At 39.6% G+C, this 25,039-nt stretch overlaps 1 protein-coding gene across 12 annotated transcripts in view; it reads right to left on the bottom strand.

The window, feature by feature from the left end:
• DLG2 (discs large MAGUK scaffold protein 2) overlaps window positions 1–25,039 on the bottom strand; it is a 1,040,391-nt gene that overhangs the window by 554,462 nt on the left and 460,890 nt on the right. For all 12 annotated transcript variants that reach the window (XM_056327218.1, XM_056327222.1, XM_056327223.1 and 9 more), the window contains one exon: window positions 16,895–17,056. In XM_056327218.1, coding sequence (XP_056183193.1) covers window positions 16,895–17,056 — 162 coding nt within the window. The remainder of the gene's footprint in view (window positions 1–16,894; window positions 17,057–25,039) is intronic.

Genomic DNA, 25,039 nt, shown 5'->3' with positions numbered 1-25,039 from the left:
TGCATGTGTGGAATTTATTTTTTGTACTGAAAAGTATAGTTTTGTTGCAAACATGTCACTTAAAACTAAGGAAAAGAGATAAAGTTTTTCTTTATATTCAGATATGCTACAACTCCTTACATATTTCAGAAAGATCACAAAAATATTTCTTAATTTCCACTGACTGCTTCTAAAACAAGATAAAGTGTTAAACCGTAAAGCAAAAGCCCCAAGAAGGTATCACCATCTTGTAGAATAAGCTATTTTTGTTTGGTTGGCTTTCTTGAGACTAGTAAACAGGTAGGAAACCCCCACAATTTTATTTGCTTTATAGTAACAACTCTGGAGTGAGCGAGTTGTGCACAAACTTGCGCATCCCCTAAGGTGACATCAGAAAATCACTCCATTTATTTAGGGCTTTGCAGTCTACAACAAACTTAAATTAGTAGACAACCAGACTGCTTGTCTAAAATGTTTTCTTTTTCTAAATCCCTGTATGATCACATCAGTCAATGATGCAGCAAGGTAACATTGGAATGTTCCAAATGCAATTCCTTGTTAATGATCTATTTGTTACAAAAATGTTGGTTTTGTTAAAAGCATGATAAAAGTACATCATAAAATCCACAAGCAAAGTTTCAGGCGATACACTCAATAACACTTTATTTTGATTATACATACAAAGAGCATATATCTGTGACATAAAAACATACCAAAAATAGCAGTGGAGGTTTTCATGTATGAGCGAGTTTTAAAGAACTGAAAACAATTTATCTAGTTTCCTTTCTATGAAGCATTTAAGACCATACTGTCACTGATGCCAGGTTGGGTTTTTTTGTTTGTTTGTTTTGGGTTGGTTTTTTTTTTTTTTTGAGAGTCTGGTAAACTGAGGGCATGTAATTATGGGAAAAATCTGTCTTTTTACAAAGTAACATATTCTCATAGTTTCTGTTACCATAAGAACTTTGATTCCAGCAATGAAAAATGAAAAAAAAAAATCTTTAGTATTTTTAAACAACTTGCAACTTTTACACCCATCTCACAGTTTAGTGTGCCTAATTTACCTCTTAAAAAGGAATTTCAAATACTGCAGCTGGTTTTGTTTTGGTTTTTTTGGGGTTTTTTCCCTTCTGCAGACTCCAGAAATTACTACTGAGCTAGCAGATTTCTGGAGTTTCCAATCTGTACAACCTTGAAAAGGTTATATATGACAGGTTATTACATCCTATTAAACAGAGACTTGTTTTATCAGAGAGAGACCTATGGAACAGCAACATGCATTCTACTCTACAGCTTAACTGAAAACCTTACTAAATTTTAATTTCCTACCCATCTGCACAGTTGCATATGGTTCATATGTTCTGGCTTTTTAATCTCCTATCAGAAAGGTCCTGATTTTTCATGTTGCCTCATGAAGTATTACCAGATTTCAAACAGACAGACCCATGAGAAGCAGAATAAACAAGGCTTCCCTTCTTATGGTTAAGTTGTGTTGTTAATTTCTGATGTCTAATAAAGTATTAGCTCCAACAGAAGCTTCAGCTGCAGTGGAGATTCCACATTTTCTTTCTCTGCAACCTCTCATACCCGCCTGTATTGATTCACTGGTAGCTAATGCCAGATGCCTTCATGCTGTCTTTCCTTTATTTGGTTACCTGTTTTTACGGGAGTCATAGGAATTTCTTTTCAATCACTGACCCATTCCAGATTTGACGGAAAATGACCAAAGTGGAAGAAAGTCAGAAGTGTAGATTTATATTAGATATGAGGAAGCAATTCTTCCCTGTGAGGGCAGCGAGGCGCTGGCTCAGGCTGCCCAGAGCAGCTGTGGGTGCCCCATCCCTGGCAGGGCTCAAGGCCAGGCTGGATGGGGCTGGGAGCAACCTGGGCAGGGGGGTGGGACTAGATGGTCTTTAAGGTCCCCTCCAACCCGAACCAGCTTATGAGTGATCCTATGATCTGCCTATTTTTCCAAGATCTGTTCAATTAATCTGAACTGCCTTACAGCTTTGTCTTGTTTTCACTATCTGCAAACAGCCCTGTACCTGTCTAGCTATTTCCCTCATAAATAATTTCAATATTTGTATTTCTATAGCCTTGTCTAGGACAGATTTCAAGATGTGTATAGATTTTTCCTGGTCCAGTTTGTCTTAGAATAATCTTACTTCCCTTTTGCCACATCACAAATGGTACATTCATTTCTCTTAATCGTTTTGATCACTTACATTCTAATCTTCCCTAATATTTTGTTTTCAGAAATATTTTCTTTCCTTAGTGTCTTAGACTGATGGGACTTTGTCAAAGTTATTTAGTAAGTACAAATAAATTACTTGAACCTCTTTTCCACTTGCTACTAATTTACTGACACTATCAGAGATTCCATTAAGTTTTTTTTTCCTTTACAGAAGCTATTCCTGTTTGTTCCAATCCCATTATATTTATCTAGTTAAAAGTATCTGACAGATTTTCTGACATGTAATTCCCAAGTTCAACCCTAGTGTTTCTTAAAAGACAGATAAGCATTTGCTGCCATCCAGTTCTCTGGAACAACTGAGATAATAAAAATGTGTAGTTAACTACCCATCAGCCAGCTTATTCTATACAATTAATACTACCTGTAAGAGAGAAGGATTTTGGTCTACATTTTTCTTTTGCCAATACACAATACCACTGACTCTTAAAACGTTAAGTTACCCCAACCGCAAATTTCCTTATATGTCTGGGAAAAAAGACTGTACCAAGCAGATATAATTCTTTGCTTCTAGGACTGGGTTTTGTCTCTGATGCCTATCCACAATCCCGGGAGCTCTGAGGAAAGTGGCTTGGACCCCTGCAGCCCTCCCAAATCTGCAAGAGAGCCACTGACACTGGTAGTCCAAGGCTAAGCAAAGACAATGAGGACAAGTGGGTGTTGGATTCCTACTCTATGACCTTTACACTTCAGAAAAGTAGAGGATACAGGGTGCAATACAGCATAAATACACAGGGTCAACATGGTCTGGCGCTGCACCTACAACAATTAGTCCTTTAGCAATACCAAATATTTGCATGGTGCCCCCCCCAAGATTTTCCCCATCTTTGTGGTAGAGTATTTCCAAAGAGAGCATGAAGTATGAGCTGCAGGGTAGATGCAGGGCACGAAAAGGCTAAGTTGGAAATGGAGGTAGGATTTAAAAAAAAATAAAAATAAGAGTATTATTTCCTGTCTTCTCCATCTTTTTAATTTTTTTCTCAAATACTCACTCCTGCCCCAGACTAAGCCATGAGACAGAGCTGCCTGGGTAGCCCCCGTGTCCCTTAGCAAGCAGATCTTCTACTTCCCCACAGTGAAACAGATGTCAAAGCAGTCATCCAGGAGACCACACATCTTACAGGGAAAGACACCACCTGCCCAAGCAAACAGGCATTTCAGGGTAGGGGGTAAATAAAGCATTTCCAGGGTATGAGAACCTTTTGCAAATTCTGCATTTTGACATGCCATCAGGTGTTGCCTTAATGATTTTTGGTTTTATATAGCAAATTGTTAAGATTTTATTAAGAAAAAAAAGTTATCACAGGTTCAAATGCCACTGCAGCCCCCAAGGCACTGCCAGAGAACAGAATTACAGTACACCATGACGCCCTCCATCCGCACTCACAGAAGGCAGAGAGCGTCAGAACACTTAACTCATTACTTAATAACTATAATCCTGTATTAAATAAAATTATGGAGAATTTGGATTAGACCATCTACGTGTCATAGGTTTTCAATATCACACCTACTAGGCCAACAAAAATCAGAAGAAAGTTTGAGAGAAGAGAGGTAGATATGGGTGTCCCTGTGAACAGAGGGTTCCCACAAGGACATGTCAAACATTGTTATTCTACATCTCAAGCCTCTTAAAGCATTCACCCTATCATAATTAAGAAAACTCATTTATGCTAACCATTATGATGAAAATTATGTTGAAAAAATCCATCTAATTGAAAGCATAGTAACACTCATCAACTCAGTTCAACACATGTGGAGAATTAAATCAAGGACCTTAATTAATTAACACATTAAATAAGTGGTGGTATGTTAGTTAGGGGGTTAATTTCTACATTGGTCAATCATGGCAGATTCTTACTGTTCAGGTCTCTTTAGTTAATATGGGACTATTCTCAGAACCATTTTCAATTAACACCAAGGTTTTCTTTTTCAAAATGTGTATATTTGTGTTTCTCACTCAGTGAGATGGAAAGCATCAGTGCAGCGCTAATGGGAAAAACCACCAATATAACAAGATAGCACTGGTCTATAATTTAGCCTCAAGATATGAACATCTCTAGCTAAAGAAATTACAAAGGAACTATACAATAGTTAAAAAGTAGATATAATTTAATTGTAGTAGATAGATTAGTAGATAAGAAACCCTGTGTATATTCAAATTTTATTAATTTCTGCTCATTTAGCCTCTGCAGCTCCATGGTATCACAACATTTAGGCTTTTCCTTGTCCGTGTAGTGCCTAGGACAATGAAACCCTGCACTACAATCATGGCCTCTGGGTAATACTATAACCTAAATTATCATCATCATCATTCAGATTGAATTAAGAAGCTTGGAAAGAATATGCATCTAGGGAGGAATCTCCGAACCAGTCTTGCTTAGATCATTACTGATAGCTATAATGAGAAGGGCAGTGGAATATTTGCTTTGATATATTCAGGGGCCTGGAAAGACTGCCTGGTCAATAATCTTGATGCAGCAAATAATAATAACCTGGTCAATAATCTTGATGCAGCAAAGATACAACAATCTAAGCTGTGCTACAGGAGGATGACTCCAAGAATGGATGAATATTACTCACTCCCACACCTCTCATTTTATTATTAGATAAGATTCTCAAAAAGAATTTAAAGGAGTTTGTGGCTTAGAGTCCTTTGAAAATCAAAAGGAGCTGTATTCCTGCTTAAATTAGGTTGAAACCTACTTTTCCCAAAAGTCTGAATATAAAAGAATCTGGCTTTTCAAAATTATATATAAACAGAACCATCACCCCTGGGTTTAGCAGTGTTTGGGAAAATTTTGTACTTATCCACCCACACATGATCTTACTGAAGTCTGCAGAGAGTTCCCCCACAGAGGAATGCGACCCACTGTGTTTGACTCTAGAATGGTGGAGCAATACTAACAACCCTCAAAGTCCAGAAAAAAATAACTTGGAGGCTGCTGCTATTTTTGTTAAGGTTTCTTCCTCTGTAATCCCCAGTTGCACTGCAATGAGCAGCTACTGTATGGACTCAACCTCCTTTGAATATTAAATTACTGAAGTTCAGAAGAATTTAATTAGTATCTCACCTACTTACCATCTTCCAGTGATGCCCCTGCTACAATTATGATACTGCATTACAAGCAATTTCACCTTAATTGAATAACTTGAGTAAAACCTGGGTTCCAATTGCCAGAATTATCTGTATTAAGATGGCTATAACTGAGTTAAAACCAGAAAAGGTGAGATGATTTCTGTATGCTGTGATACCAGGTTTTTGGCAGATAGGATATTCACCCCTAATATTGCCATACTGTCAAAAGGGATACGTTTCAGTAACATTGCAGACATACTGATGCTCTGGGTGTGAGTAGTTAAAGAATTAAAAAGACAAATCAGGCTGTCAGGTAGCAAAATGTAGGCTCTAGAATATTTTCAAATATCTTCTTTATCATTTTAACTGTTTGTGCTTCTTTCCCCCCAGCTGCATATACCTACATGCGCTTCAGCCACTGACTGTCAATCTCCATTCTCATGGTTCCCAACAACCAACTATTTGTAAAACATGTTTGTGTACAAAAACATTGTGCTGGAAACAAGAAAGAGGAAAAAAAAATAGAGACAGTGAGAGAGGAAAAGAGCAATGGGACAAAGCCCAGGGACTGCATTTTCCTCAGGCTGTTTCTCTACCCTGCTGCATTCACATAGCTCCAAACTGGCTCAGATCCCCCTTAGTTTGAGATAATGACCTGGCATAGGAACTCAGCTGCTGAGTCATTCCACTTCAGCAAGAATATATATGAGAAAAAAAAGGTGTGGTGATAAAGTCAGTATATGAAGAGTTATGGAAAGTATACATAGATGTACATTTCCAGTGGTTCTATCGTCCAGTTGAACGTGTAGAGTTTCCAAGTCATTCTGGTCTGCAAGATAAATCTGTACTGGGAAATGTTATTTATCATGCTTCTCTGCAGCTACACTGTAAAAAACGTTTGACTGTGCAGCTCTCCAAATGAAGATATGGCCTCTAAGCAGAGACACATGCACAGTCCTCCAAAGACAAAAAATGTGGAAATCCCCAGTATGTGAAGTGCTGAAGGAGAATAGGGAAACAAACAAACTTTTCCAAAGAAAATCCCAAAACTTCACATTTTTAATAGTAATAATAGGCTGGCATGCTGATTATTAGGCTACCACTTTGCTCAACACTTTTTCTTACTGTTTAGAAACATAAATACTGATATGATGCTTTGCCTGGTTGATTGTTGCCTTTATATATACAGTTCTGTTTCTTTGTTAGTCTTTGAAGTACAAGAGTTTGTGGTCCTTATGGCCTAGTTTACACTCCAACATAGAGAGAGGATTTAAATTCACTAATCCCAGTATTTTTAGGAGACAGTAAGTAAATAGCACTTTCAGAAACAGAAACCTGTCTTGAGTATTTTAACTAAGATTGCTTGAGCTAGTTTTTCTGAAGTTGTGATGTTACAGCTATTAGTAAAGCATAAGCAATGCAGAAACACCCTTGTCTGCACTTCATTCCCATTTGCCTTAAGTAAATAACATCTCCAGGATACTGGAAAAAAGCTTTTTAGAAACAGAAGTAAAATTATGAACATAATTAGGAAAACAACCCAGTTTCAGCTGAAACCTCTAATTTAGTTCAGATCTGCTCAGTCTGCACATTTGTTGCAAAATAGTAAAGGAAAGCAACTGCCTAACTACTACTCAAGAGGAAACAGCAGCAATTTGAATGTGAAATCAGATGCAAGTGTGGTCTTCAGAAGTTGGTTGAACATTAACATTCCTAGAGTGTTAAGTTGTTAACATTGTGCTATTTTGGCCAATTCCCAGTAATTAATATAAGCCTTTATACTCACATGCTATGTACTATCACTGAAAGTTCTGTTTCCCTGCTTGGCATTTGCTCATCTACTTTGATCAAAGACACAATTTGTGACATTGACTTCAAAGTAAAAGTTCCTTTATTTTTGGAAACACCATTAATCTTTTCAGCCTTTCCAGTGTCATGTTATCAAATATAATAATGTTATTAAATCAATTATCAGGTTTAACGGATTTTTAAATTTTTTTTTATTTGGAAGCACAAGCTTCAACCACTAAGGGCTGATTAAACCCAAGGCAGCAATGCAGGCAGATGTTTATTATAACTGTAGTGGAAGTGAGGATCTGAAAAAAATCAGCTATGTAAATTTTCCATAAGAACACAATTCATTTTCTGCATAACACTCTTTAACCTAAAAAGCTAACTTCTAGCTCTTATGGATGTAAAAGACACATTCTGCTCACATTTGGAAGATAACAGATGTAATTCACTATGCTTGAAAAAAAAAAACCATCAAATTTCATCTCCTGCTGCTCAGGCTCTCTGTAAGTCTTAGTAGACTAGAAGCTGCCCAGAGTGCTGCCATTTCAGTGCGCAAGTGTGATCCGCTAGACTTTATAACATTCAACTATCTCATATTGTTTCTCTTGGTGATAGGGGGGGGGGGGAAGAAAGTCCACCTTCCAGTAGTAACAGAAACAATACAAACCATTCATAAAGACCACATAGGACACAGAAGAGACAGGTAGAACCATGTCGCTTATTCTGTCAAAAGAGCCAAAAAGCAAAATGATCAATAGAGTGCAATTGTCTTTAACAGGAAGGGTGTAAATTGTTATGTGTTCACAGCTACCTGGTACCAACTTCTACTTCATGGGTGGCTTGCAGTATTAACAAGATACGTGTATAGGAATGGCTATAGCAGCAAAGTAAGGAAGAATTACCTAAAGGGGATATACAGGAATGGCTCCTGAAGGTAATTCAGAAAAAGTAACAAGAAAAAGGTACGCACAGATTTATTATGGAAAAGAAAAACAACAGCATGGTGATGGAAAAGACAGCAAAATGTACTGTGGGAAATCAAGTTAGTAAACAGTGCAAGTCTTTAAAAAGTCACCCAAGTCATCAATCCTGCTGACTATTTTTTGGCATTTCCCCCAATTGCACCAGCTTCAGTAGCAGTACTGTCTGTAAAAGATTATTAGAAAGCAAATAAAATACTCTGCTGAAATAGATATGTTGAACAGGACCAAATGCCAAAAAGCATTTGCCACCTAAAAATGTTTCTGGGAAGTCTCAATTAGCTATTGATACCAAGAAGTCACACAGTAATAGTCTCTAACACTCTTAGACTAGGTTCTTGGAAAGAATTGGAAAATAATAAACAGTTCAGAAAGACTTTTTCCTCTTTTAAATGCCAAAATTCTGGGTGTTTTTTTTTTACAGCTCCACAATCCACAAAACTACATTACAGCAAGGTGAAATAAGAGCCATGAGAAATGGGAGTTTAAAAAGGAAGCACTTGAAAACAAAATATATAATATCTTAAATAATTGGTCTGGTGACCAAGCTACTCTTCTGTAAGGTCTGAACGAAGAGATTCTGTCCTCTTCATCCTGGAGGCTGCAACCATTCTGGAACTTCTGGTGTTGCAAACTTCCGCTTTGTACTCTTATACCCGATATTGACAAAAGCCAGTACATTCTCCACGTGTCACATCACTGGATGCATACACCTTCTACTGAGTGAGTGAATTACCAGGATATTCCTCAGGGAAAAAGTAGGCTGGCAGTTCAACGCTTCATTGCAAATGTAGAGTACATTCCCAAGCGTCAGTAGTAGCCCAAGTCTGACAGAAGGGCATTTCAGCTACTGAGCTTAGGGAAACAACTGGAGTTAAACCTGACCGACATCTCTGAGAAAAATCGCTCCTGTTGTTACAGTCTGACTAATAACACCAAGATGCTTTATTGCACTTTTCATCAGGAGGCCACAAAACACTTCGGAAAGGTGGCAAAAATCATCACAAATACTTTACAAATATACTGATATTTTTGTACTCCTAGACTTGAAGAAACAAACTGAGACAACATACAAATCTTAATGTTTGTAGCACCTAGCAGTGATTCCATGAATTTACTGGATAGATTTAATTTGTTTCAGCTGGGAAAAACCCACCTTTATAATAGTACACCTCTATTTTTTATTCTGTGAGTATTTCAAATGGTCAATGCATCAAGGAAATGGCTCAGAGAATTACAGGGAAGCAAGGAGTAACTAGTACTATGCAAATCATGACAGAAAGACAAAGAAAAAGGGATTCCTGTAATCTCTCATTTTTTTGGTTATGAGACAGACATGACCAAAAGTATTTGCAATACATCAGACTTTCCAAAAAATAAACCTCAGAAATAAGGTTATCCTTAAGGAAAAGTCTACTATCTGAAAAGAAGATAAACCAGCTAATTAATACTAATGGCTAAAGCACCCCGCAGATGAAGACCAGAGAAAGTCTCCTGAAACTGCACTTCAGATTAACATTTGTAAAGACCTTAAACATCCAGGAGGTCCATATAAAGTCAGTGTCCATAGCCTGAAAATATTTTCAAATTCCTTCAAAAATTCCTTTCTTTATTCTTCAGGCAAATCTAACAACATGTAATGGGCTAGTAGACCCTGTCAGAATTTGCTTTGCTTGTGTCCATATTTGCCAAAAAACAAAGGATTGCGATGCCTGAGGTTAACCTTAAGTTGCTGAGATTTCTCCAATTAAATCACCCACTGACAGAAGCGATTTTATTTGGGTTTTTTTTTTTTTAATTCTGTCAGAAGCTAGAAAAATAACAAGATACTGTCTGCAACAACATAAATCATGTAGAAAGCTATTAATCAGAAATCCAAGGCAAAAGAATCAAGGACATGAAACAATGGACTTTGCTATTAAGACAAAACCCAAACCCTATTCCTTGTTCGTAACTATTCTTCACTGTAACATTAAAAGTTTCCACCATTTTAGGACTTTCTTTAGAGTAGGACAAGGACTGCAAAAATGGAAGATGTTCCTGCCCACATGAAACTGAGACAAAATATTCCTCAGAATACTAATTTATAAGCTGCTTATTTTGCCTTGAAACATAATGATATAAAATAAAAATTCAGAGTTACTTTTGCCACTTCTCTAAGAACAAGCACAGGCACATTTGTGTTTCCTTTGTCTTTTAATCCGATTGTATTTTTATATTAAAAAACATAGATCACAGATACAGATCTATGATATATGCTTATCTGCTGTTACAGTAAGAGATAAGAGAAAAGCAGTTCATGATTAAACATGTAACAAGCGTTGTATCTTAATGAAGTAACCTACTGAATATTCAGTGGAATTCACTAACAGACTGACTGCAGTATGGAGCTTTGCCAATAACTGCATATTAAAAAGGAGAAGGGAAAAAAAATAGAGAAAAACAAAACAAAAAACCCTCAAAACACAAATGGTAGGAAGCTACTAGGGCAAAGATCAAAAGTATTACTATAAGATCATTGCTACTGGGCTGAGCCACCCTGGGGCTAAAAGATGATTCATGCAGATTAGCTATACTTATGAAAAGTAGTCAGTGTAAGCAAAGAAAAGGATGCAAGATTAAATTTTAGATGGCTTGCTAATATATCCATGCATACATTAATATGTCCTCTATATAACCCCAATTAGTTTTGTAACTGCAAAAGAAAACTTCAGGCTTCAGTTCCTGACATGTAACAAAGCATGAGCCTCTCAGCCCTCCACAGCTCTTAAGAGCCTCTGAAATGCGGCATTTGCTCTGGAAAACAGCCTGAGCTATGGCACAGCTTCAGCTGTTTGACACACCAGAGCAACAGAAATTAAACCAAATTCAGCCTTATCTTGTCCTTTTCCCCCTATCTGAACTTCAGCCCTAACCTAGGGTTCTTCTCCAGCATTAGGAATTAATGATGTTCAGCAACTCTGGAAAAATTAATGGGGTTTCTTACCACAGTTAGATGACACACACAGCCCTTCCAAAAGGGACCAGAAACTGTATTTACACAGGGCTATCAGTCGTGGTAATGCTGAAAGCTGCAGCAGCCAGCCTTTCCTGTGTAAATCTGGTTCCCTGGTAGCTAAAGGTATTTACAGTTGCAGGAGCAGAGGACTTCCCTGGAACAGCTCATCTAAACCAGCTACACAGGCCTGTTTCCTGATGTGGTGGTGCAGCTCTGTGCAGCAATATCTCCAGTTAATCTACAGCTCACAGGATCCACTGCAACATCCCGAGTCCAGGAGTTTGCTATTTTCACAGTACCTGTGACTAGTGCATGACAGACTATATTTTTACTACTGAAATACAATCCAAAATTGGTCAAATTGAGAAATAGAACTGTCACATCTGAAAATAATTGTGTAGAATGTTTTAATGTTATTTATCCAAATTGTCTTTAGAACTCAACTTTTATTGAAGTGAATGTTAATTCACGAAAAATAGCTCTTACCCCAACTCCATTTTTAAACACAAAAAATTACTCTTTATGACAGTTTCCAGAAAGATCAAACTAAGACTGATCTTTCCCCCCCCACAGATTAATCAATCATCCAGGCTCATCCTCAGAGTCTCTTTCCCCATCTTTGTTCATCAGTCAGACAAGCACAGCAACCGCTGTAGCGAGGTCAGACTCACGCTTGGACATGGAAAGCTTCAGAGATTATGAAAAAGCTGTTTCATTACAGACAGAAAAGAGAGCACGCAAGATTCCAGGAGCCTTCACAGGAATGACCTTCCTGCAACCAGGTGGATAGAGAGAACAAGAGGCAGGCAAAGGGCACTGCACACTCCACATAAGATGGGAGTCAGGAAACAGAGAGAATCATCTAGGAGCAGAAACAAACCATCTGTCCCCACTAGACACAGAGAATCTGAAGTGACTGGTAAGATGGGGCTTAGAACAAATGGCAACGTGCTGCAGTGGTGAGGGAAGCAAACCCCCTTCTTCTGAAAAGCAATTTGCAGAAATGTCAACTCGCGTATAATCTTAAATTGGGAGACCACTGAGAAAGTGAACTGCCCATTTGCTCCACGCGGAGATGGTTTTCCCCCTCTCTCCGCTGGAAAATCATTCCATCTATCTAGACTTTCTGTACACTGTCAGCAACCCCACTGAGCTGCCCGACAGCACCCGGGGATAGGAAGAAAAGGAGGAGTATCCAGAGTGGCGCCTTCCCTTCTAGAAAGTGAGGCCTTCAAAGAGGAGGCGCAACTGAAGAGGTTTCTGTAATTTCATGTTTGAAAACATCGTAGGCTAAGATAATAACAGCAATTTACCTGGCTGCTGTTTTTTGCACAACTGCCATTGATGGTTACACTCAAACCTTGCATTAAATTAGGAAATGGACATTTAAAATGTTCATGCAACAAAGGAGATGCAAGATCCTTACATGGACTTTTACATTTAAGCTTATCTAAAGGAAGGGGAATATACTTAAATTAAAAATACATCTAACATCACAATAATACTAATAAGGTTAATTTAGAAGCCAGAGTTTTGTTCATTTAATGAACACTAATTAGCTCTATTCCTAGGAGGAAGGGAAAGAGAGGTTTCATTTAATTGAGACAGAACTTACATGTCTGAATTTCAGGTACAGTTGTGTTGTATTCAGATTTACCAACACACCAGGGATTCAGAAGGCACCTGATTTCTAATAAGGCATTTTTTACTGAATTAGCACTTTCCAAGCCATATAAGCAAACCTGGGTAGCAGGTCACTGAAGCTTGAGGCAGAGCAAAGGATTCTGAGCTTACTGCACCATCTAGTGACAAGTAAGGGGAAGTGCAAAAAAATAATTTTAAACTCTTTTTATTGCATTACATACAGAAGTATGAAATTGTCTTTTATTAATCTGTTAAAGGAAAAAGTTGCAAAGAACATTTATCATCTTAGTATGGCAATTCGTTTCACAAAACCTCTTGAATGTTAGCATTTTCCCCAAATGTTAATACAACCACGTAACTGAGAACATCCTTTACAACTTCAGTGTTTGACATTCAAAGTTGCTGAAGCTGCTGTAAATTTATGTTCTTCACACTACTAAGTAGATCAACCTTTAATAAAAGTTTGCAGCTTTCTAAAATTAAACATTTTCGAGAACAGAGTTGACTGTACAGCAAATGCTACATGACTGTAGAAAACCAAAATTAATGCAAAAAATCTATAAGTTACAAAAGTAAATCACAGTGAAAAGAGGCGCTAGTTTTCAGCACAACTATTCTTATTATGTTCTGAAAGGAAGTAATCTGGCTACTGCACACTAGATTTTAGTGACTTGAAAGATAACATGTCTAATATGAATAGCAGAAAATCTATTCACACTCCTAAACAGTATTTATCATAACCAGTATCTGAGTGTCTCAGAGATTTTTCAGAATGTCTGAGAACTACATCTGATAAGTCAGCACACAACTAGCATAAGGTCATTAAAGAAAACTTTTTATATTTTGGTACCTAAGAATACCTTCTGAAGTAATCAATAATGACATGTTCCATTAGGATATTTCTGGACTACATCAAACCACATAATCTGGAACATGAAATCACAACCACGTTCTTTAACAATTTGTATGCAGCAACTTGATTGAAATTTAAGACGCATCTGTTCTGTGGAACATGAACCGTACCAGGCATTTTGAATCACACATGTTAAAAAATATGGGCTGAATCCTTCCATCCTGAGCGTTAGGAAGTCTTTCAAGAATCCTCTAAATGTTTTAACTCGACATGGACACAGGGGTATAAGCAGGCCCATGGTTTCTCTGCCTAAACTTCAACCATCCACAAAACTTGTAACTGCAATGATACAAGTCTGTGCTCAAGCTGTCAAGATCACTTATGGATGGGAACTGAGATGTTCACTGAAAACTTGGGCACACGGGCAGGGTGATGGTAGCAAGCAGTCTGCCTGTAAAGACAAGATATAACATCTATGGCTTCCAGAGGTGGCTGTGGGTGCTCGTCAGTTGCTGAGGCTGGAACCAGCCACCCTGAAGGGCAGTTTTACAACTGCATGATCTTTGCAGATTACTTTCCAAATAAACACAAATGACTGGAAACAAGCAACTCTTTCCACTGCCAAACTCAAGTCACTTTGGAAAAGTGATGCGATTGAGATGGATATGTGGCTTGGCTTTGGGACAACACTTTGGTTCCAAAGCATCTTAACTAGGTTATTTTTATGCTCAAATATTTTTCTTTTACAAACACAAAAATATTGGGTAAATCATCCTGTCCTCAGGGCATTGTGCAGACACTACACACAAAAACCTGCCTCAAAAATTCTTTGAGGTGCACCCTGGTGCTGTAGACCCCACAGCAAAATTCAGGTGGTGAAATGCAGCCAGGCAATAACTTAAGCCCACTTGGCCAGACAGCACCCCCTGCTCACACAACACACTTGCCAGCTGGGTGGTTGGTCAGACAGACAGTCCTAGTGACACACAGGAGCTGATGTGATCCCTCTCTGTGTACAAGCAAATTTGTGACTTCCATTTACCCTCTGCACCAAATCCTCTGACCTGTATTCAGAAAACTGGAGCAGAACAAGTCAACCTTTCCAGCACAAACAACTCTCAGTGGAATTTCCCAAACAGCTTTATCCCACTGCAATTCCCAGTGTCATCTCACTCCTAAGAAGCTGACAGGCTGTATTTGGACCCCAGCATTTGTTACATACCCTCAGAGCAGGATTCCAGCAGTTCCAGCTTTCACACAAAGCAAAAAAAAATATTTAAATTGCGGGCACACTTAACCAGCCAATCTTTAAAAAGGTATTCTACATTTCCCTAGGAAGGCATGCTATGGGTTGAGAGGCAGTGTGTCTAATTCAAGACAACAAATTCTGATTGAGTTTTAGAGGGTTCGGAATGATGTTTCTCAACTATGTGGAAATGACCGCAACAAAAAAACTTCTGAACAGGGTTTTCAGTCAATTCCCAGAAACAAAAGTGAATCCAAAGCAGGTATATCAGAAAGGAAGTGTGCCATGAGCTCTAGCAGGTGGTTTACTCCAGCCTCCTGAGCTAACTCTCTACTGAAGGTTGAGGGATAGGACACAGACTGTAGGAGAAAAAGCAGGAACTTCAAAAGAGGCAGAGTCAAAGACAGAAATCCTCAGGCTGAGGAAAGAACTTGCAGAAGACACCGATTTCCACGAGGAAATATAATACAGCTCCTTTCCTCCCATCACTTCAGAAAACAGTAGCAAATGAATTTCTTCCATCACAAGAACAAATTAGATTGGGAGCTGGTTTAAGGCAACTGTAGATGGCTGGGGATACCTTCAGCACACTTCATAAGCTTTTTATCATCACTGCTACATTATCAGCTTGGATCACACAGCCTTACTTGAATGTCTCCAAATGTGAAGAAAAAAAAAATCCGTTTTTGACTTTTATGAATCAGAAGCACCACTCTAATCTTAATACTCAAGGAGCCCTAGAGAGGTAGGGATATTTCCCTTCCAGGCAAAAAATTGCTTTGCCTGTGATTGTCCCCTGAGGTTACACAGAGGCCACATGGAGGTAATCCCTTCCAAATAACTACATTGATCTACTTCAGCATAAGCAGCTATATCACTGCTTGATACCATTGGCTTCTGCAGTAGAAGTTAGGTAAGCAACCTGGAAAGCTGCTAAAACATAAAAAGACAAACAACATACAAACTACAGACAGGAACAGGAGCAGAGGACAAAGATTCATTCACATGGCTATTCCATGAAGGCTCAGGGAACACCAGCTGCATTCACATCATTCTTTAACAATAAACATTTTCTTTCACTTGTAACCTCACTGTAATCACTCTGCTAGGCAAGCTAGCCCATTTCACAGGCTTTGAGCATGAGGAGCAAAGCCCATCTGCCTTGTTTGCCATTTAGTTAATTACTGGAATAAAACCATTATCCAGAACATCACCACCCCTAGTAAAAAACACTTCTCTTCTTCCCCTTCCCAGGCCTAGTAGAAAATAAAATCTGAAAACCATCATGCTCATCACTCCAGCTGTGCTTCTTGCCTTAAAAGTTTTAGGAACATCTTCAAACTATTGTGGTCTTATTAAAGAGCAAATTTACTTTCAGGAATGGATTACTTTTTTGTTAATATACAGGTTCACTATGAAAATAAATATTTTTCACCCAGCAAGATATATCAGAGGACAGCAGATGCACATACAGAAAAACCTTCTACATTGTATAAATAGTTACCTTAGTTAATAGAGACAGGTCTCTACATCACTCTGAGTTGTAACAAAACCCACAGAAGACAGCAAGTGCTTAAGTAGTAAGGATCCAAATAGTGGCAAATGAGCTTCCTTTCCGGGCATAACTTAGGACTTTGATACAGCTTTTTGAAAGATGCAAACCCAGGTTTCCAACACATTTACAGTATTATTATTTATTTTTTCAATTTCTGAACAAGGGCAACCAGGAAGGGTAGCCTGCCATTCCAAAATCACCATGATACTGAGGCCAAGGACCTGCATTATTCCTTTCTCAACGTACATAAATACAGCTCATTCACCAAGAATGATTTTTGCTCGAGCAAAACATCTCACTCAAAGCAAAAAGCTCACATCTCAACACAAAGCTCTGCTAGCTAAACCATCACTTGTTACACTACAGCAAACCTTGAGAACACATCACAGGCAATCAATCTGCAATACCTTTCAAAAAGCAGCTTGTCTGTTTGTATAACAAAGTAAGTTTCCCAAGCGTTTCATGCTACATGTTTTGTCCTATTTGAGGACGAAAGCCGCAGTGAATATTGATCCTACCTTCAAAGGAGAAATGTGTGACTGTAAGACATATCCATGAACATTCTCTATTTGAGACAAGTTCTTCTCTGACACATGAACAAGCTCAGGGCCTCTCACTTCATGGGTTAATCGAGGCAAGGTATGGTCATGTGGAGCATCCTCATCTTGATAACGATATTTCTAGAGAAAAAAAATAGCAAGGAAGAACAAATAAGCTTTGAGGAGGCATTGCACATGTATTAATATGAATATGGAATAACAGAAAAAGTATCAGACACTAGCTAATATAACCATTGAATTTCCTAATCTCTTCTGAAGAGGATACATCATTCTTTTTTCAATATCTCAACAAAGCAAGAAAACATGGTATATCACACGGACACACAAAACTTATACCATCACACGGACATCTGCGATGACAAACTGGCAAAGGTTGATAATAAAAATAAAAAGACATGTTGATCAGCTGAACTGTAGCTTCAGCTCACATTTCACATCCCCGCATTAATAGCTGTGCCTCTATAGCCTTTCTCTGCAAAATATTTGAGTCATTTTCCTTTTAGCACCATGTACTCTGATGCTGGAGAACAGAAACACACTTCCACAGAGCCACAGTCAGGCAGAAAATTACTCTCTAGTGAATTTTTCTTCTTACCCTGAACACCAATTAGAATGGGAGGTGTTATAACCCTCTGCTCCATGGAGAGGCAACACAAGAAACAGGAAGCAAGCGGCTTGTCCAAGAGCCAAAGCTTCTAACAACAAGGAATATAACCCTAAAAAATTAAATGAAACTACCAAGTCAGTCCTTCAGCTAGAATCCCTTTTATAAAGGCACCAACCACTCGGCTCATGGGCTCCAGCTGGATCTTCTGGTGGGGTTAGAGCCAACTGGAGCCACCTGGAATCATATGTATGGCAGGGGCAGCCCTGACCCCTCCTCCCAGAGGTGCCTGAAGCCCCCCTGCTTCTGTCAAAGCCTTGCCTTTTAAACCCAGCACGCATACATGCTGCTGTTTTGAGGGAGAAGGCTACCAAACAAATTCACGTGGCATAACAGTGGTGGGGCATGTTAATGGCTGTATAAGAAAAGTAAGTCCTAAGTTTGGGTACACCTTCAAGGACATTGCAAAGCAGAACTCTCTGCTGCTCCTGCATTTCATTTTGACTCCTCAGTTCTGGGGTGTTACTTCATTACTCATCCTTCCAAAGGAAATCATCCCAGTTTATTCCTGCCTTCACTTTCGTGTATGGAAATGTTTCAGCAGTTGCCAATTACTTTCAGAATACACATGTGACATGAATTATTTTCTTTTCTGGGATATGCCTGCAACCCTTCACATATTCACTTTTCAGATAACATAATTAATGAATATATAAAATGACTGGCACCAGCCAAGTATCATTTGGGCAAGAAGCCATCAGCTTGATAGATGGTACTCCAACCAATGTCACATTTAAGGCTTGGCACACAGATCATTTAGCCCCAAGCAATCAATTATTTTTGAATCCAGTGAGTACTCTCTCAAAAAAGATGACTACTCAGAGACACCCTCTTTAAAGTGACTCATTTGCTAAAATGTGATTAGGAGAAATAACCACAGAATACCAGAGTCATCTCATCTCCCTGGGAACTGATAAAAGGAAAAAGTCCACAACAGCTTTGTAAAGATACAAGGCAGCAGTGGCAGAAGCCATAAGAAGCTTTGTCATAGAATCATTTGGGTTGGAAAAGGGCTTTGAGAACATCAGGTCCAACCATTAAGCCAGGACTGCCAAGCCCACCACTAAACCATGTCCCTAAGCACCACATCTACACAGCTTTTAAATACCTCCAGGGATGGGGGCTCAACCGCTTCCCTGGGCAGCCTGTTCCAATGCTTCACTACTCTGTCAGTGAAGAAATTTTTCCTAACAGCCAAGCTGAACCTCCCCTGGTGCAACAAGAGGCTGTTTCCTCTTGTCCTGTCGCTTGCTATCTGGGAGAGGAGACGGACCCCCACCTGCCCACAGCCTCCTGCCAGGCAGTTGTAGAGAGCAACAGGGTCCCCCCTGAGCCTCCTCCTCTCCAGACTGAACCCCCCAGCTCCCCTGCCACCCCCCCCCCCCCCCCCCGAGCTGTGCCACAGCCCCTTCCCCAGCCCCTGCCCGGCTCTGGACACGCTCCAGCCCCTCCGGCTCTGTCTGGGGGTGAGGGGCCCAACGCTGAGCCCAGGGCTCGAGGGGCGGCCGCACCAGGGCCCGGCACAGAGGGACGGGCACTGCCTGGCCCTGCTGGCCACGCTGCTGCTGACACAAATATGATACTATCTATACAAATACTATGCTGTCCAGATCATTCCTGCAGCTTTACAGTGCAAGAAGCAGTGAAGCAGTGCGAGCGGCATTAAAGAGAGAACATCTCTGTGCCCATTGGTAAGTCCTTCCCACATCACCACGCCGCAGTGCAGCTGCCACACGAACTAGAGCCAAGGCCCAGGGGAAGCAGGTTCACCCCAGGCCTCGCACTCCTGAAAACCAGAACACTTGCGTGGATCTCCACTGGTAAACTTTCCATTGAAAACCTATGCTTTACAATTAAACCTGATCATTTTTATCTAATAACTGCACATTCCCATGATGAACTCTGTAACATCCACGTTCATGTGCCATACACTGGAAAGTTTACGGAACAGATTTCCACGTTTCCATTTGCCTTTATCTCCCTCCCACCCCAAGCCCAGCCGCCTCATTCTTCACAAAGTATGAGCCCAGAGCATTTCTGGGTCGATCCTGTTATGTGTTTGCCTCATGTACTTCACACCAGCCTCATGGATTTTCATACATCTTTCCTCCCACAGCACCTCTTCACTGAAATGCTTTCAGCTGTGAACCAAAACAGCTTGACACAGCAAAAAGCCAGCGTTAAGGCTGAAAATACCAGACCAGAATTAAGACTCGCCCGAAGAAACGCCTCATTCATCCCTGGTGCTCTGACCTGATGGGGTTCTGCAAATGTCCTTGAAATTACCCCATTCCCTAGAACCCAGAGCTTTCTCTAAGGGTTAATTCAAATTTCTGGAGGGAAAAGCATGATTGCACGGAAATGCTACTCTTCATTTGACAAAAGAACAGGTGGATGTCTTATGATAATTAAATTACAAATCAGTGCCTGCTGCTGACAGGGTATTGTACGCTGCCAACTAGCATCAGATATTTAAAATCCTCTGTAATTACCTATAATGGGGGAGTGGAGTGTGCTGCTGTGAATTTTTAATATGATCGTGCCTTTTTGTAAGAGATCATTCTCTCTACAATGTGAGCTTATTACAGCATCACTGCTCCTCACATCGTACTGTCTAAACGAGCATTTCTAAGGCTGTGTTTGCCAAGGAGTTATCCGCTAAACAGGATTGAAGATATGCATCCATCAGAAGGTAATGGTCAAAAGCCTTAATTTTCAACAAAACCAGCTCGCTCACTTTCTCTCTCGTAAAAAAAAAAAAAACCAACCCTGAGAAGTTACTATACAAGTTACCATAGCCAGGCTACTGCACTGGCATGGAAATATGGATGTTCTTATAACATACCTTTGACATACTGTCAGTGAATTAAGATAGTTAGGAATTTGTCATTTGATTTTGGGCCTTTGATTTTGAGAACTGTGTTGTTACAAAAGTCCTCAGTATTTTTTTCGCAGTTAGCATTGTTTGCTTAGCAGAAAATGCAAACAGAACATTTCATTTTAGACCAACTCAAGCTGACCTGTGCCCTAAGATGCTGACTGTTGTCCTACTGGAGTTTCCATTCAAAAGCAAATGTTCCTATTCTACACTTTGTGGCTCTTTGGCCAAACCACACTCCAATACATTACACATGACTTCTGCTTTCAGTAGGATGGCTGCAAAAGGAGGGAGCAAAGTATGTTACAGGTGTCACAAGGCTCTACAGCATCCTGTGAAATGTGAGTCCTGGTCTAAAGAGGTTCTCCTCCTACAAGACACCCTGACACGTGCGAAAGACAGAGAGGCAAAAAAATTATGTTGCTGTTCACTCAGCTGAAGCTTTGTAGTAGATACAGCTGATAGATATTAACCGTGGAAAAAGGTACCACACCATACTATGAGATGGTAATCCCTTAATGAGTGGATCCTGCTCCCAGTCTCTCTTCAAAGCCAGTCTGTTAAAAATACTCTGGCTAGCTGTGTTTGGTCTGGCTGAGATGGAGTTATTTTCCCCACAGCAGAGCTCATAGTACTGTGCTTTGTATTGGGAGCTAGAAAGGTGCTGGTTTTTGAAAAACACCAGGGTTTTGAAAACTGCTGAGCATCAAGGCTGTCTCTCCAGCCTTCCCCCTTCACAGTAGTAGGCTGTGGCTGGGCAAGATCTTGTGAGGGGACACAGTCATAACAGCTGACCCACTCTGACCAAAGGGCTATTTCATACCATATGACACCTGCTCAACAATAAAAGCCAAAAGAAAAGCAGGAGGCGGTGCATTTTTTATTTATGACGGTTGCCTTCTGGAGCAACAGCGGCATGTACTGAAGCCCTGCTTCCTGGGAAGAGGCTGGACGTCACCTCCTGAGGGGAAGTAGAGAATAAAATCTTTTGTTTTCCTTTGCTTCTGTGCACACCCATAGATTTGGCTTTATTAAAATGTTATCTCCATTCATGAGTGGGTTTTGCCATCTTATTTTCCCCCCATCTGTACTGCTGAGGAGAAGAGTGATAGAGAGGTTTGGTGGGCACCTGGCATCCAGCCAAGGTCAACCCACCACACTAGCATAATTTGTTTTGTCAAAGGAAACAATAGCAATACTACTAGTTTTAGCTTTTATGCATCAGCATTTCAAGTCTCTAACGATATTTCTGGTTTATGGTCCTCCTCAGGAGGGGCCAGACTTCTGCACCTTAGAAGCTGCAGGTCTTCATATATCCCATGTAATTTAAGAGACCACAGGGAAAGGAATTTCTGCAGAAAATTTCTGACAGGAGACAATGACCACTTACAGATGCAGTTTTCCCGTTGCAATCTGGGGATAGAAAAGCCATGCAACTGGGTCTCACTGCTACCTGCTTCTTATCCCTTACTCACTTGCCTTTTCCCTCAACCCAGGGTTTGAGCTGCTTTGCAATTACGTCCCATGCACATTGCCCCCACTGCTAGTCATCTGCTGCAGCCTTGACATGGGAACTACCTTCGAACAGGTCGGGCATCACTGCCCTTCTGTATGATATTAGGTCCAGAACTCAATACACTGGATTTGTTTGCAGGATTAGAAACAGGTAAAAACAAAAAACATGATTGACTTGGTCCATTTAGAAAAAAGTTTAATCTGCAAAGTCCCATTAAAAAATGTTAGTGTCACCTTATTTTTGTGCTCTGTTTTTTAGTGGTCTTCAATGTGTTGAATTTTACTGGCACTGCTCTCCAAAGGCAGCAAATTTCAATGTCATACAGATGAATATCTTGAGAAAACAAACTTTACAATTTGCACACACAAGTCATTGGGCATTCATCCAATCATGAGTAGAAATAATGTTACTCATCCAACTGATTGCAAATGAGCAACACAGCTTGAATTCTGAATATTTGCAATCAATCTATAGAGTAAAAAGAGAAAAAAATAATCTTCTCATTATATAAAATGGAAGAAGTCACAATCTGCTTGCCAAGGCTGTGGAAGTAGATTAGGAAGCTTAAATCATTGAATAATTATACTTATTGTGAATGACTTGCTCTTTTGCTTATCAAGTAGATTTCTAACAAGCTCGTCACTGTATCACAGAAATACCTTTCCTGCAAGAGGTCCAAAGAGCTTTACAAGTGGTAGTTAAGTCTGATAACATCCTGTTGAAAAAAAAAGTATGTGCATCATCTAAAGGTGGGTAAAATTAGGCACCAGAATACAACAACTTGCTCAAGGTCACAAAGAGAATCAATTCATTAAGCTGTGGTAGAATTTAGGAGATTTTTCTAAGCCCAAGACCTAGTGCAACTACACTGACTTGAAGAGTAATAATTATCATTTAAAAGTAAAGTGTTAGGTTTGCTGCTGCAATTATAAATTATATTTAACATTTTTTTCCCCAGAAATAATCTTCCAGGAGACAGCAGACATTCTAAGGTCAGGAATTAGGTTTTCCTCTACGTCAATGTAATAGCTAGCAGTGCTTTGTGTAATTCATATTGTGCTATCTCTGAGAAACACATAGTGGTTTTCAGAAGACAAGGTCTCCCGTACCAACCAAATTGTTTCACACAAGGAGGAGCACTATCAGCTCTGAATACTGAGACTTTGCATAGCTTTTCCATTCAGTACAACAAGAAGCCTCTTTTTTTTTTTTTCGGGGGGTGGGGGGGTGGGAAGGGGTGGAATATATGATTTCTTTTCTCAGTTTACTGAAATCAGGGGTTTTTTTCCTGTAGTAGGGAATGTATATTCATTTTTTGTTTAAAGATACAAATACAACACGGTGGATTAAATATGTCTTACAGTATTCTCCTCATCTAACTTTGGAAATCCTAAACAATTTTATTTTTCATGATGAAGTAGAAGGAAAAGGGCATTAGCCAAAGTACTTCTTCCTTGTATTAGCTGGACGTAGTTGCACCTTATGCTCACAAGATGGCACAAAACCATCGAGTTAAAGCACAGGCTCACTTTGAAGTGTTGCAGGATAAAGTAACTGGCTATGCAATGTCATAAAACTCCAAACGATCCTTATTTTCAACTGACCTGGTACAACATTACTGAAAAAAAAAAAAAAAAAAAGACGGCAATCTTTTACACTTATTGCCTGCAAACAAATCATGATCATATACAAAGCTGCAGCTGGAGAAAAGTCTAACAGTTCATATAAGCATCAAAAATCACAAGCTAGAAGGAACCTATTGGTTTTTGCAGGCTTTAGCATGAACAAAACCACTATGTATTGACAAGATTGAGACTAGCTGAGAATGCTGCTTTCCTCAAGGAATTCTAAATCCTAATTAAAACCGCCTGCATGCAAATCTGTACCGTGAGGTATTCAGCTCCATATGCTGCATCACATTTTGGACCTGTTAACAGCATCAGTTTAGCCCTCTGGAGGTTGCTACTTGCTATCCAATAATTTAAAATAGATTTTTTACTTGAAGTACCAGTTTAAAAAAAGACACTCTAAGAGGATGGCTTTGCTTGTATTAAATGGTGATGCAGCTGCAGACTATAAAAATCAGTAACTTAAAAAAAACCCACAAACATAATCCAGCTAATGCAGATTCTTTATCTAAGTGAAGCAAAGGAAAGATGTGGGTGAAACCATACAATTTATCAGCATCAGGTTGTAGCCACCTCTCTATCCCTTTGTCCTGCAATAACTTCACTTGCATACTCCTTTTTATACTCTTCAGCTCTTCCACTCACAATAATTTTTTCTGATCTGTTCACATTCCACAACTACTACAGAAGTCCTCATGCCTCATTAGCTCCCTCCTTCGCACCTCCCCTACAGTTCCCCACACAGCTCTAGATGTACCATGTCCCCACTCCCATTCCCTGATCCCTCCAATTCTGCTCCTGCAGTCCTCCAGCATTTAAGCACTGAGCCTCACAAATTCTCCTTTTCCACCCCTTGCCTGCCCTGAAGAACAGCTTCTGGCACGGGGCGCCGGTGCTGAGGTTACTAGTGAGCACTTACAGAGGCAGAGCTGGCAAATGCTGCCAGTCGCTGTGTCTCAGTTTCCCTGCCAATAAGCCTGCGGTGGGAATGCAGCACAGCAAAACAAACACCCTGGGTTTATATCAGAAGATTACAAAGTAATCATGTAATGTAATAAATGAATAATATATTATTATTGCCCAAAACAAATGATACAGAGAAAAAAAACAGAAGTCACAGAACAAATGGTTTGCCCCTTCTATGTTTTCTGTACCAAATAGGCAGATTTTAATTTAGTCCAGCTTTGCTCAGCACATGACACAGCAGGCCATTTGTGTTTTGCGGCTGAAACCCTCTCCCCCGTCTTCACACTTGGGTGCCCTACTTAGCTGAATTTATACAAAGCACAGGACTCCTCTTCCTAGTGCACACCACTAGTGACTTCACAGCTACCTATATATATATGTATATATATATGTACGTATATATATACACCTATATAAATATATATAACTACAAAAAATTAAATATACAATT

This window comes from Falco biarmicus, chromosome 2 (assembly GCF_023638135.1).
Source record: "Falco biarmicus isolate bFalBia1 chromosome 2, bFalBia1.pri, whole genome shotgun sequence".
Lineage (NCBI taxonomy): Eukaryota > Metazoa > Chordata > Aves > Falconiformes > Falconidae > Falco > Falco biarmicus.
The sequence above is the reverse complement of the archived record's forward strand: the minus strand, read 5'-3'. Positions and strand labels throughout refer to the sequence as shown.